General features: G+C 40.6%; 1 protein-coding gene across 6 annotated transcripts in view; it reads right to left on the bottom strand.

Annotated features, from left to right (window-relative positions):
- Positions 1-13,326, bottom strand: part of SPATS2L (spermatogenesis associated serine rich 2 like) — a 159,948-nt gene that overhangs the window by 29,763 nt on the left and 116,859 nt on the right. For 5 of the 6 annotated variants that reach the window (XM_041737253.1, XM_041737255.1, XM_041737254.1 and 2 more), the window contains 2 exons: positions 7,619-7,825; positions 6,126-6,261 (listed from right to left, as the gene is read on the bottom strand). In XM_041737253.1, the coding sequence (XP_041593187.1) occupies positions 6,126-6,261; positions 7,619-7,825 (343 nt within the window). The remainder of the gene's footprint in view (positions 1-6,125; positions 6,262-7,618; positions 7,826-13,326) is intronic. The other variant, XM_041737250.1, reaches the window with a different exon arrangement.

Raw genomic sequence — 13,326 nt, 5'->3', positions numbered from 1 at the left:
AACACCAAGTAATATTGCTGCCTGGCTGAAGCCAAAGAAAAAGAATAATCCTCTAAACAGACACTTAATGAAACAATCCCCCACTGTATTTATCTTTACATACCTCATCCTCATCCTAGCCCCCACTGTGATATTTGGTTTTATTGCAAAATGAGAAAAAGACTCAGGTAGAGACCGAATGGCTAATGAGAGTGACTGCCTGGTGTTAGCAACAACCTTCGGTTCTTAATTTTTCCATTTGCTCCTAAGGACAGAGTTGAATTCTGCAATGCAAAGTAGACAAAAAAAAAAAAAAAAAAAAGCAAAGCCCTCAATTTTCTACACTTCAATGTAATTCCTTTTCTGGTCATAAGAAGACAAAAATGTCATCTGACCTATAAAATGTGTAGCTAGAGAGTTTCCGTGCAAAATTTCCTACGGCACCGGTAAGAAAAGAGAGGACACTGGGCTTATGTTTGGGGGGTGTGGAAATGATTGGACGAGAAACACCCTCTCTCCTGTTTCCTGAGGTGGGTGGGTTAGGAGGGCCCCTGGGGGAGGGGCAGGTGGGTCCTGGGAGGTGTTGCCGAGGGAGGAATCCCGGTTCCCCCCTCCAGGAGCTACAGCAGGACATGTGCGATGGACTCTTCCTCTCACTTTCCTCTGCTCTCCACGCCCCCCCCGCCCCCGCTTTCCCAGCATTCCTGACATCTCTAGTAACTCCTCGTTGTGGGGTGGGGTGGGATGGGGGGCTGTCCCATGCATTCTAGGATCTCTAGGCCTATCCCGGGCTCCCACCTACTAGGTGCTGGGAGCACCCCCTCTCTGCTGCTGTGACAACCAAAAATACTTCCAAACATGCCAACTGTCTCCTGGAGGCAAATGCATCCAGCTGAGAACGGTGCTCTAGCCACAGACCTATCACCCCCTTTGAGGACTCTCACTGAGCCAGCTTTCAGCCACCGATGCACAAAACAATCACCCGGAGTTCTTTTAAAAAAACCACCAACCACCTACTTCTGAGTCCCCCTCCGACCAGTGCCATCCGCAGCTCTGGTGGTGGTTCATAGGCAAAGCCCGAGGAGGTTTTAATTCTAGTGCACACACATGTGCTCCGGCGTGCAGAGAAGTAATATTTCAGTCAATGTGAAGTTATTCACAAAGAGAAAAGAAAAACACCCAAGAACACAGGAAAACCAGGCTTTTGGCATAAAATGGAAAGCTAGGTATTAACCAAAAATCAGCTAAAAGTTTGGGGAATGCAGGGGTGGGGGCGGGGCAGGGACCAGCCCAGGAGGAAAGGATGCTGCTATGTGATAAACCTGCAAGGAAAGAACTGTCTTATTTGGACTCAAAGTGGAGTGGTTGCAATATCGTACGCCCCACGGTTGCTACACTACTGGGGCACCCAAGGAGCAGCAGACGGGGAATATGGGACACGTCCCTGCCCTGCTCGTTCCGAAAGGCCCCACTCCCCCTTGGGAGGCCTTCTCAGGAAAAGGACACAATGTTTAAAATGTCCCAGCGATGCTATCTGGTCAGTGTGTGGGGCCACCCTGCCGCCCACCCTGGTGGTCGTGTGTGGTGTCGCTTGGCTACCACCAAGAGCCTGCACAGCAGATGAGAGGCCCACCTTGGAGGAGGATTTGAGGGATGCGGGAAGAAGCTATACATCATCTCAGAACAGCTTTTTCTGCAGCCAGAAATTCTCACTTGGAGGGTAATTCTTTTGGCTGATGGAGAGAGTCTCAACACTCCGCGAACCTTTGCTAACGCAAAAATTAAGTATGTCACTTTGGGAAGGAGGACCCATGGTCACCAAAGATATGAGGTTATCAGTGACACAATAACGAGCGTCAATCATCGATATGAAAAAAGGAAAGCAGTTATGGGGAAACCATTACAGGTTTATCTTGCAGTGCGTGGTGTTGTGGGGAGGAGCCCCAGGCCTGTGGGGAGCACTTGTCTTTGCTCCGAGATGGAGAGAAAGAGGCAAGAAGGGTAGGGGTGGGTTGGGGTGAGCAGGGCCTGGATCTCCTGACCTGCTCCAAATCCTGCTGAAGTAAGCCCTGGCATCACTTTGGGGAAAAAATAAGCATGACAGATAAGGATGGGGGCTTTGGCTGATTTCCTTTTCCTACGTGAAAGCAAAGCATCTAGAAATATTGTCCCTCCCAGCCGCCATTCTCTATGACCCTGTTACCCCATCCCCAGCACAAGCTCGACCCTCTGGCTCATTACCATCTTCCATTTCCTTTAGGAGTGCTTTTAATTAGAAGTTAAATTGACAAGAGCACCTAGCAATTTTTACAGCTCTATTTTGGAATACTTTTCCTCCCAGCATATGGCACAGCTATCAAGTATTATTCTCCTTCCTCGATGTTTCTTGAATTTAATGTTTATTGTTCATTTTAATCCTTCAGCATCAACTTGGACACGCGCGCACACAAATCTGCAGTGAGAAGCTAGACTAGTCTGCACACAAGGCAATTAAATCTGCCAGCTATGATTCCAAAGGATGAATATTTTCCAGTTGTGGTAGGGGGCCAACCGTATAGAAAGGGAACCAGCTGTTTCATGTTGGTTCCTGGTGGGACTTTTCGCACAGACACTCATGTTGCAAAATATATTTTCTGTTAAGACGGTGTGAGAGCATCGTGTCATCTTTGCTGCCCTCTCAGATCCCCAAGTCTTTCTGGGAAAATGAGAACGATCCATGTAATGGTCATCTAGCCTAATGTAACTGTGTCCTGACTGTGCCAATTTCGATATCATGATTTAGCCACTGGATGGTTTTCTTCAATAACTGTATTGAACAAAGTGTTCTTCACAGCCAGACGGGGAAGGAAAAGCATTTGGTTCATTTTATTCAGATGTGTGCTCACTGGGCCCCCGGCACGTGCAAGCAAAGGGCTTAAGCCCAGCCTTACACAACCACGACTCCCGCGAATCCCAGCAGGCTTTTGGAGAATTTGACCAGGGAGGATTCACCTCCTGAAGCTGGGTAGCAGACTGAATGTTTAGAATTTCTTACCTGAGAGTTTCTATCCATTTCTAAGCCACACGCAGTGCCTGTTGAACACTTTGGTGAGGGTACCTGATGGCGCCGGGCCAGGAGAGAAGATGCACAAGTACAACATCGCCTGTGCACCAGGTGAATCGACATCTATCTCAGAACCAGCTCTCATTTTGGAAATCTCCAGAGGGCTTGTCCCACATCTTCTCAAGCTGGGTAAGCCTTACAATGTAATCCTCAGGCTCTGATTGTGTAAAACGAATGGCACTGCATTCAAAGTTTTCTCTAATGTCTAGAGTCCATGATGTCACCACCAACAGGAAAGCTTCATTTTTTAACACATTTAAGTTTTTGTCTTCGGTTCTGTGACCTGTTCTTTTAAAAGAGCACCACAATCCCTAAAATTCATCCATTTCTCCCCCTCAGAAAATGGGAGGAAGACTTTATCCAAGGACATCAATCACCCTGCTGGCTAGACCGCAGGCTTCTTTGGAACAGAGAGGTAACGTTTTTCCATTTGGCAGAAACTCATGTTAATGGTCGAAAAGAAAGACTTAATTTTGTGTTATTTTTAAGTTAACATGTAGGTGATTATTTGGGGGTCATTTTTATTAAAGTTTAGATCGGAAAACAAGTGCTGGTGTTGACGCGTTTTGTAGCAAGAGCACGTTAAAGAAAACCGGTTAATCTATATTTATTCTTCTTCAGTTTGGAGGAAAAGTGCCATTTGCTACGAGGTGACTTTTAAACAGCAGTACTGCTTGGCAGAGCTCATTCAGAAACCATCCTACCCATCGGTTTAAAACAAAACGTGACATATAAGCAGAGAAAAGATACACAACTTCCCTGGGTGCTGACTTCCCCGGCCCTACGCTTCCAGCTCTTGAGGAGTGAAACACTCAGAGTCTGCTATAAATCTCAAGATGTCTCGTGACCCATGTGGTGTTCATTTTACTAAGGAAATAAAAAAAAAAAAGTACTCGGAGCAGCTGGAGGAGAGAGGTAATTTGAGGTCAGTGCTACACTTTGTCAATTGGTGTGTGAGTCACTCGGATGGAAGGTATCCTACCGAGGCCCCAGAGGAAGAGTTTACTCTAAAATGCCACACAAAAGAGTAAGACAGAGTGGCCTTCTCCGAGCAGTTGTCTCGGGCCTCCGGGGGCTGGAAGCTCCGGCCCCACGAGCCAGCCCCGGCCCACTGCCTGCCTGCGTTTCTCGGGCTGCTTCGTGCCATGGCAGTAGAGCTGCGGAGCTGCACAGACACCGCAGACTGTAAAGCTCAAAACATTTACATTTACATTTAGAGGTAAAGTTGGCTGACTCTGGCTCCAGAGACCAGGCCTGGAAGTTGAGTGTGCTTAGATATATATTGGGGTAACTTAAGGATAGATTTTAAAAAATCATGGAACTATATAGCATTTAAAAACCAGTAATAATAATACCTTTCATTTTTATAGCATCTTTACCTTCTCTAAGAACTTTCAAACATATTCCTGGAGTGTACTTTGAACAATTAGTTTCTCGTCTGGTGGCAGAGAGGAGAGCTCTGCTAAGGTCCAGCTGATGTGACGGGGTAGAGAGCCCTGTCATGCCCTTCACGGTCCCTCACTGCACAATAACTGATGGAGATGGTTTTCTTTCAAGTCTCTGGTACCTTGTGCACATTGGGATCTTAAGCTCTAGGTGGCAGATGGTTTAAATTTTGGGAATTTTAGATTGTGTTAAGTGTGATCCTTGGTTTTACACAACTCTATAATCTGCTAAAAAGCGCATCTCTGTCAAAGAAAGGACTTGGAAAGGAAAGAGAGGCGGAACACGTGGTCAACTTCTAGAATCATGGAGAGCCAATGAGATACAGAGAACACGCTTGAGTGCAGGCACTGCGGGTTTGTTTTTCTGGTCTTTCTATTTTTTCTCCTTGGCGCCCTGATTTTCCTTCAGGAACCACAGCCCTTCAACTCTTAGTCCACGGGATTCAGGTGGGGCTCACCAGACCTCTAACTCTGTGCAGGGCACAAGACCCCAGCCTGGCTGGTGGGAAGACTCTGTCTCTCTTGCCACGGTGACCAGTTTAAGGACAGATACACGGCCCAGCCCAGTCAATGCGAATTAGCCCTTGGGCTTCTGCTGGAACTACTGGAGACAAAGGTCTCTCTCAGATCACAGGGACTAAGGATTATGTAAGCATGGAGCTGCTACAGGGGCATCTTTACTACCACATGAAGAGATCACACCCAAGAATCAAGCCAAGAATAAGTGGAACCAGGAGATTATAGGAGATGCTGAGAAAGAAAAGGAGGGAGAGACGGAGACAAGGAGAAAGGGAGGGAGGGAAGGAGAGAGGGAAGGAGAGAGAAATGGAATTCTCAGAACACAATTTGGGCTTAGAACCAAATTTGCCTAAAGGACTCTTCTCGATTTTTCATGTTCATCAGCCAATAAATTTTCCTTTGTCATTAACTAGTGTGACTTGGGTTTCCATCACTTGAAACTGGGAGAGTCTTGAGTGATACACTGAGAACTTTTTCTACTGGTAATAACTTAACTTTCACCACTAGATACTTCATTTCAATTGTGGACATGAGCAAATATACAGGGCTCCAAGAAACATCTTCCATCAACGTCAGCTGCAGAGTAGGGCAGGGCAGGGCACAACCAAAACCACACCAGTGTGCCATTTCTTAATTCCAGTCTTCAAGATACCCAAGAATGCAATTCTATCACTAAGCTTGTCTAAGATGTTTCTGAGTTTTGTTAAGGGAGTCTTTCTTATTTATTAATGATAAGGTTGGAAAATATTTTGTTTTCTCAGTAGCATTCATGATATAAGCCTTCCAGGAATTTGTCAAAAATATCATTTGTTGAGGTTGTGTTCTACATCATTCATGCACTTTGGGGCCAATTTCAAACTCCAATGAATTATGTGTATCGGGTTTCTTCTCACTCAAACATTTTCCCTTCTTTTTTATCCCCATGATATATGCCTCTGCTTGCAGGACTTAAAAAATTTGCTGAGGAGTTGTTCTGTGATGTTTATGTATTAAATAAACAATGTTTCCCATCAGATGCTTTTACCTGTAGGAATAGCTCAAGTGCTCTAAGTTTATAGTTTCTAAGTCAAATTACTCACCAGTTGTGTAATTCGGCAAAGGCAGCTTTGATCTTCTTCACTGAACTATCCACTTCTTCCTTGATCATGACACGATATCTTGTTAGAGACACAGTGCAGCGTTGCAAATCCTTCACCGATTTCTCAATGTTTGGGCCTAAAAGTAATGTCATGAAACAACTGTTAAATTGAACACTTTATCTTTTTATTCCTGAGCCAAACAACAACAGCAAAAGCAGCTAACTCCCATACCCCCTAATAAAAAGAGAGAGATTTATCTTTTGTTTCTCAATGGAAAAAAAAAAAAAGTTCTGTCAAGGAGATGTTTATGTGTTTACAACCCAGAGTTTTAAAAATCCACAGTGGGTGATTTGTGTGGCCCCTGAGACTGCTGTGATTTGACCAGTGGGTTCTGTGGGTGGGCCATTTTGGGCACACGTGCCTCCTTTGTGCTTTGGAAAGAGGCTGTGATCATTATGTTCTATTATGAACTGCAGTTTCTTAGAATCTGATATGTCTAAAGACCATTTGTGCTGCTGGCTCTCACCACTCTGCGTGGTTAAAAGCCAGCAGGGCTTTTGGATGAGGAAAATGACATGGAGATTGGGAGAGGTACAAATGAGCTAGAGAGAGGATGGAGCTTTGGTGCCAGGTATGCTGGCTCCGGCCCCATCAATTCTGAGCCAGGCCTGTAATTATAGCAGCAGCACTTAGAGCTGCTCGATGGGTGCCAATCTTGCCTGATTTCCTGAAACCGTCACCAAGGTATACAGATACTGCAGAGCAAACAGGCCAATTGTACTTATCCCAACAAGGTCATGTTTCTTAGAGAAAGAAATCTCCCTCAAGAAAAGTATGAAAGTCTGTCAAATCAAAGCCAAGGAAATCGGGTACAACTGAGGCTGAATGAGAAGAATATTATTTAATCCTCTGGGAATCAAAAAGGAAGTGATTTAGCCCCTTTCGTGTTTAATACCAATTATGTATAAAGTATAGCAAAGCTCAAAGGATAATAAAAACACAGTGTGTCAAATATAAAATCCTCTTTCAGTGTTACATTGTCTGAAAGTTCTAATACAGAACTGAATTTCCATGAGAAAGATCATATCTGAAGAAGACACATCAGCCTCGAGATTCATCTTCATTCAATGTAAGTTAAGAACTTGTGTGCCAGCGAAACATTCGGCATTCATATTACTAAAAAAACTCTGTTTGCTTCATAAAATATGAGGGTAGAAAGTATTTGTGGTGCAAATTTATCCATGCCTACAGAGAGAAGAATGACCACAGAGGGGCAGAGAAAGGGGATGTAATTCCTCTGAAATATTTGAGGCCTTTGGTTAACATGGGAGGAATCACATCTACTTTTTAATCTATGTGGGTCACAGAAAGAAATGCAATTGCATGTGTATCTCTCTTCACTAAGCAGCATCTTTTGGAAAGTTCTATCATTCTGGCACTTCTCTGGGTGTGCAAAATGTGTTGAATCATTTGTGCAAAAGAAATCACTTTACCTCTTTTCTTTGCCAGCTCATCTGGCTTTATTTCAAGATGAGCTGCAGGGGTATTGGACTTAACAGGAGATGTTTTTGCCTTAGGCTTGCTTGGGTTACAAGGCTGCTCAGCTGACCACTGTAGGCCATCTGACCTCTCTGGTGTTCCATGTATAGGTTTGGGGTTCCCATCTAAGGATAGTTTCTGTTGCAGTGGTCTGTTGCCTTCTGTAAGAAAACACCAAATAATGACTGTGAAGTGATAAACTAAAAACACTGATGAGAAAGTGACTGGCGGGAATGCCAAGATTTCTGCTTTTGTTTACATGTTGGCAATCATGCCCTTCATTGCAAACAGTGAAGAAACTGTTTTAATAGAATCTCCAGAAGATTTGAGGATATCCTAGAAATAGAGCCTTGTACTTGGGAGTCGGAAGACCTGAGTGGGCATTTCGGTTCTGGTAATTACTTTGTACAGCGGCCCTGGGCAAGCCACTTAGCATCTCTGAGGCTTGGTTTCCTCACTGATTATGAAGGTTATTAGGAGCAGAGTTTTGTTTTGTTTTTTTCCTCATTCAGTATAGGTGTAAGCATCTTTAAGTATGATTTCATATTGAGGCTATAAAAATGCAGCCTTACTATCTCCAAGTGCTGCATTAATGTCCTGTGGTATTTTATTATGAATTAATAAAGGCAGGAGAGTGACTGAAGATAGGGCAAGAATGAAGTGACAACAGGTACTATAATCATTTCACTTAATTTATGGAGGATTAAATCGAGAAACATAATATTCTCAACTATATTTAAAATCTAGGGAGTCAAATTCTCTCTGGAGCTTTAATAAGATGTGGTAGTAAATTAGCAGCACATTGCGTTCAGCATATTTTAAAGGTAGGTTCCTATTTAGTTATTGCTGGCGTGAATTAAATGATACCTTAGTGGCTGGAAGAGGAAATGTATTACCCTTAACATCTTACAACCAGAGAGAGCTTTGAGTGTAAAATAAAGGGAAGTCAGTGTGCTCTGAAGGCCAGGCTCTTGGAGGAAGCTGAGTGTAGGAGAAAGAGTACAGGGCTAGATCCAGGAGACCAATGTGCTGAGCTTCCCTGTGTCCTGGATGAGCCTGTAGGAATGACTTCACTTTTCGGCTGGCTGTGGCTCACACTCAGAGCAAAGTCATTTCTATGAATTGCAGGTCCTTTTCATCCTGCTTCACTTCTTTCTACTCCCCTGGCACCTCATAAAAATTTACTGTAGTATATTTTAACACAAGGTTTATGTGTCTGCCCCTCATCCCTGCTTGAGGAGGCTAGGGCTCCCTTAAAGTCAAATACTGAAACCTGATTCATTTTTGAAGCCCTAGTACTTGTGTTTGGCTCAGTGGCTATCTGTAAAATTGTGACTGAATTAAAGTACTCTTAAAATGATTTCATGGGAAACAAAACAAAACAAAACAAAGAACAAAGAACACCTTTCCTAACATTTGCCACAAACGTTATAGAGATTACACATGGAAGGTGCAAAAGAATATGATCTGCATCCTACTCAATTTGATTTTAGACATTTAAGACAAGTGTAAATCCGACTTTGTTGATTGCATCATTCGTAACTTCTATATCAAGAAAGTAGAGGAACGCTGGGGTGGCTCCGCTGGTTGAGCATCCACCTCGATTTTGCCTGAGGTCATAAATATCAGGGTCATGAGAATGAGCCCCAATTCAGGCAGGCTCCATGCTCAGTGGGGAGTCTGCTTGAGATTCTCTCTTTCTCTCTCTCTCTGCCCCCCCTGCTGTATTTCTCTCATTCTCTAAAATAAATAAATCTTAAAAAAAAAAAAAAAAGAAAGCATAGCATATATTTTATGGGCTGAATGGTGAGTACTCTTTTTTTTTTTTTATTATTGAAGTTCGATTTGCCAACATATAGTATAACACCCAAAGCTCAATTGATGAGTACTCTTTAGAGGGAAATTACAATACACAGTGAGATGTTCAACAAAGGTAGTGAACAAATTAAGTACTGAAAATAGCATTTCCTCCAGTGATTAAACAGATTTAAGTGGTAGTGTGCAATTTTGTTATACTAAAGAACTTCAGTGTAGGGCAGTGGTTGTCAAGAGTTAGTGTACAGGAAGTCTCCCTTAGTACTTTTTACAAATGCAAATTCCCAGACAACACCTCCAGGGATTTTGATTCAGCAATGGGCCCAAGATTCTACCTGCCAGGTGATTCTGCTGCGGTGAAGATGGGTGGCACCCCCACCTGAAGACACTCTACTGCATAAGATGAAAAACTAATTTTTTTGATGAATCTGTAAATGTTTGGTTAAAATAATGATTAAGTACAGGCTGGCTCCAACTCAGTCCCTTTCTAAATCATAGTGAAGATTCAGCCTTGATGAAATATTATAAATTGAGAATCTAAAATATAGCTCATTGAGCATGGTATAGTAAATCAGTCTTATCCTTGAAAACAAGGGGATTTATATTATAGCCTAATGGAAATAATGACCTTAGAATGAAGGGAAAACATTATTCTGGTGCATGTGTAAGAATTTTAAATGGAAGGCAAGCATGCAAATGAACATGGGTTCATTAACCTAGAGCTGAAAATATTTTGTTTGTGTCTCAGAGAACTGGTATGTGGGCTGCTGGTTCATTTCATCATTCATCCAACAAGAATTCATTGAGAAATATGAATAGCAGAGTTTTTTTTAGGGTCCTGAAAAGCTGTCTTATTATTGGTAGAAATCAGTGAACACTGGAAAGATCTGAAATTCTCAAAGACGACTTGGATATATTTGCACATTGGCTGTTCAGATCTGTCTCCAAATATAGTAAAACTCTGGGGCTCTTTCAGATGAAAGCTGGTGGTTAAGTTATTCAGCTATAACAGAATTAGTTTCATCTTAACCACAAATCCTGATATTTCTAGCAACAGGATAATGGAGGTTCTTTCCTAGATACAGTGATTTCCCTCTAACATTATGGCCAGAAGTACCATCAATTCTCTCTTTCTGGAATCTACTTAGAAACTTCAACAGACAGTAGCTGACTCAGAGTTGATTCCTATCCCTGTCCAATAAGGTAGCCACTAGCCATATGTGGTCATTCAACACTTGGAATGTGGCTTCCCTAAACTGAGATGTGCTGTAACTGTAAAATACACACTAAGATTCGAAGACTTAGTACAAAAAAAAAAAAGGAATTAAAAATATTACTTTGATAATTTAAAAAATACTGATCATATGTCAAAATAATATTTTGTATGTGTTAAGTTAGATAAAATATATTATGCAATCTCATTCACCTGTTTCTTTTAACTTTTTTAATGTGGCTACTCAGAGTTTTAAAATTACATAGGTAGCTCACATTATATTTCTATTGGGCAGCACTAATATAAATCAGAAGGAGCATGAAATTATTGGTCTAAAATCTGCAATCACTCTAGTTTATATTCTAGACTAAGAGAGTACTGATTTCAGTGAAACCTTAAAATACCCTCTGCAATTTCTACATGAGAAAAGTGGCGACAGAGGGATATATGTCTTGTTCATAACTATATGCTTGGTGCCTAGTAAGTACATGATGAATACTGAATGAATGAATGAATGAATCAGCATTACTTTGGTACTTTTCACGCCTGGGGCCCTTCTAGTTATAGGGAGCCTCGTTTGATATGAGTCTCTGGCTGTGTCTTTATCCAATATTCATCAAATACTTGAATCAAAGTAGTTACATCTTGGAAAAAAAGTTGTCTCTGGAAACACCTAATCTGCCCAGATTTTGATAAATATTATATACATTTTAATTGATATACATTTTAATTTCACCCTAAAAAATGGATCCTAGAAAATTATATATTTTTGAATTTAACTATTACCTGAGTTTTCCCTTTATTAAAAATACTTATCAAATCCCAACACAGATTGTATATATCTTCCTGAGTATCATTCTGGTTTCTGATTCAATCTGACTCAACAGATTTATATGGAGTACCCTTATGTGCCAGCCCTAGCTTCCTCATAGGAGATACATGGGACACAGTCTCTCTGCCCTTAACAACTAACATGTAAAATGTGAAAAAGCAACTTAAGATCATAGCAGTAAATCTGAGTTCACCTTGACCCAATGAATTATGTTGGCATCTTTGTTGAAAATCAATTGACTATATATGTGTGGTCTATTTTTGGACTACATTCTATTCCACTGACACAGTTGTCTATCCTCACCCCTAACACCACACTTTTTAAATTTTTTTATTTTCTTACTGTAACTATACAATGAGTCTCATATCAGGTGATATATGTCCTCCAACTTTGCTCCTTTTTCAAGATTGTCTTGACTAATGTAGGTCCTTTGCATTTCAAATTTAAGAATCAGTTTATTTCTACAAAAACAGTGTATTTCTACAAGAAATCTGGTGGGATTTTGACTGGGCTTGAGTTGAATCTATAAATCAATTTGGAGATGATTAGTATCTTAGCAGTATTGCATCTTTTGATCTTAGAACATGATACAACACACCATTTATTTAGCTTTTCTTTAATTGGTCTCAGCACTGTTTTACGGTTTTAGGTGTCTTGTGCATCTTTGGCTAAATTTATTCCTAGGTATTTTAGATGTCTTAGGTAACTGTATGTAATATTTTTAAAAATTTCATTTCCCAGTTGTTGGCTGCCAGAATGCAAAATTACAACTGATTTATTATAATATTGAACTTTATACCTAGTTACCTTGCTAATTTCCTTACTAGTTTTTTTTTTTTTCTGTAGGTTTCCTACAATTTTCTATATAGGCAATACTGACACCTGCAAATGCAGTTTAGCTTCTTTCATTCCAGTCTTCCCTTGCCTTATTAAATTGGTTAGGAACCCTAGTACAATGTAGAATAAGTATCCTTGTGTCCTTGCATTATTTTTGATCTTAGGGAAAGTGCACTGAATATTTATCATAAAATATGATATTAACTACAGAGCAGATTTTTCACACATTTATTGGGAAATTCACTTATATTCCTAGTTTTCTGGGAGTTTTTATTATTTTGCCAAATGATTTAATTTTGTTTCACTTATTAAGATGATCATATGGTTTTTCTCCTTTATTTTGTTGACAGTAAATTACACTAATCAATTTTTACATGTTAAGCCAATGGTGCATTCTTGGGAAAAAAGCACATTGGTCATAGTGTATTATCTTTCTTATATATTGCTGGCTTAAACTTGCTAATATTTTGCTGAAGATTTTGCTTTTTCATTCATAAGCGATATCGTTCTGCTTCTAATGGCTAATCTTTCTTTCTATTATAGGTCACATTTGATTGCTTCTTGTGTGGATTTATTTTACACAGCAAAACATAAACTGTGGTGGCTGTTTCTTGTTAACAGTACCAAAGAAAACAAATCTTCCTCTTGGGAGAAATATAAGACTTGAATTCAAAGATTTTCATAATATATGTACAGCCGTGTATGTGTTCAGACTTGAAAACTTCTGAAAACTCTTTTTTTTCTTATTAGATTTTACTTTTCAGTGAAAGCTTTATGTACTTCTAAGGAGACTGAAGGGAGTATAAATGGAATTCAAATCTAAGTTTAAGAAATGTATTATATATAAGAGTAGGTCTAAAAAAATTATTTTAACCCATTGAGTTAAGAGCCTCCTATACACAGTAAAGTACATTGTCTGATGATGATTAATGTAGTATTTTAAAGTAGTTCTACCTAGGAAAAAC

This window comes from Vulpes lagopus, chromosome 22 (assembly GCF_018345385.1).
Source record: "Vulpes lagopus strain Blue_001 chromosome 22, ASM1834538v1, whole genome shotgun sequence".
NCBI lineage: Eukaryota > Metazoa > Chordata > Mammalia > Carnivora > Canidae > Vulpes > Vulpes lagopus.
This window is presented reverse-complemented; position numbering and strand designations above follow the sequence as displayed.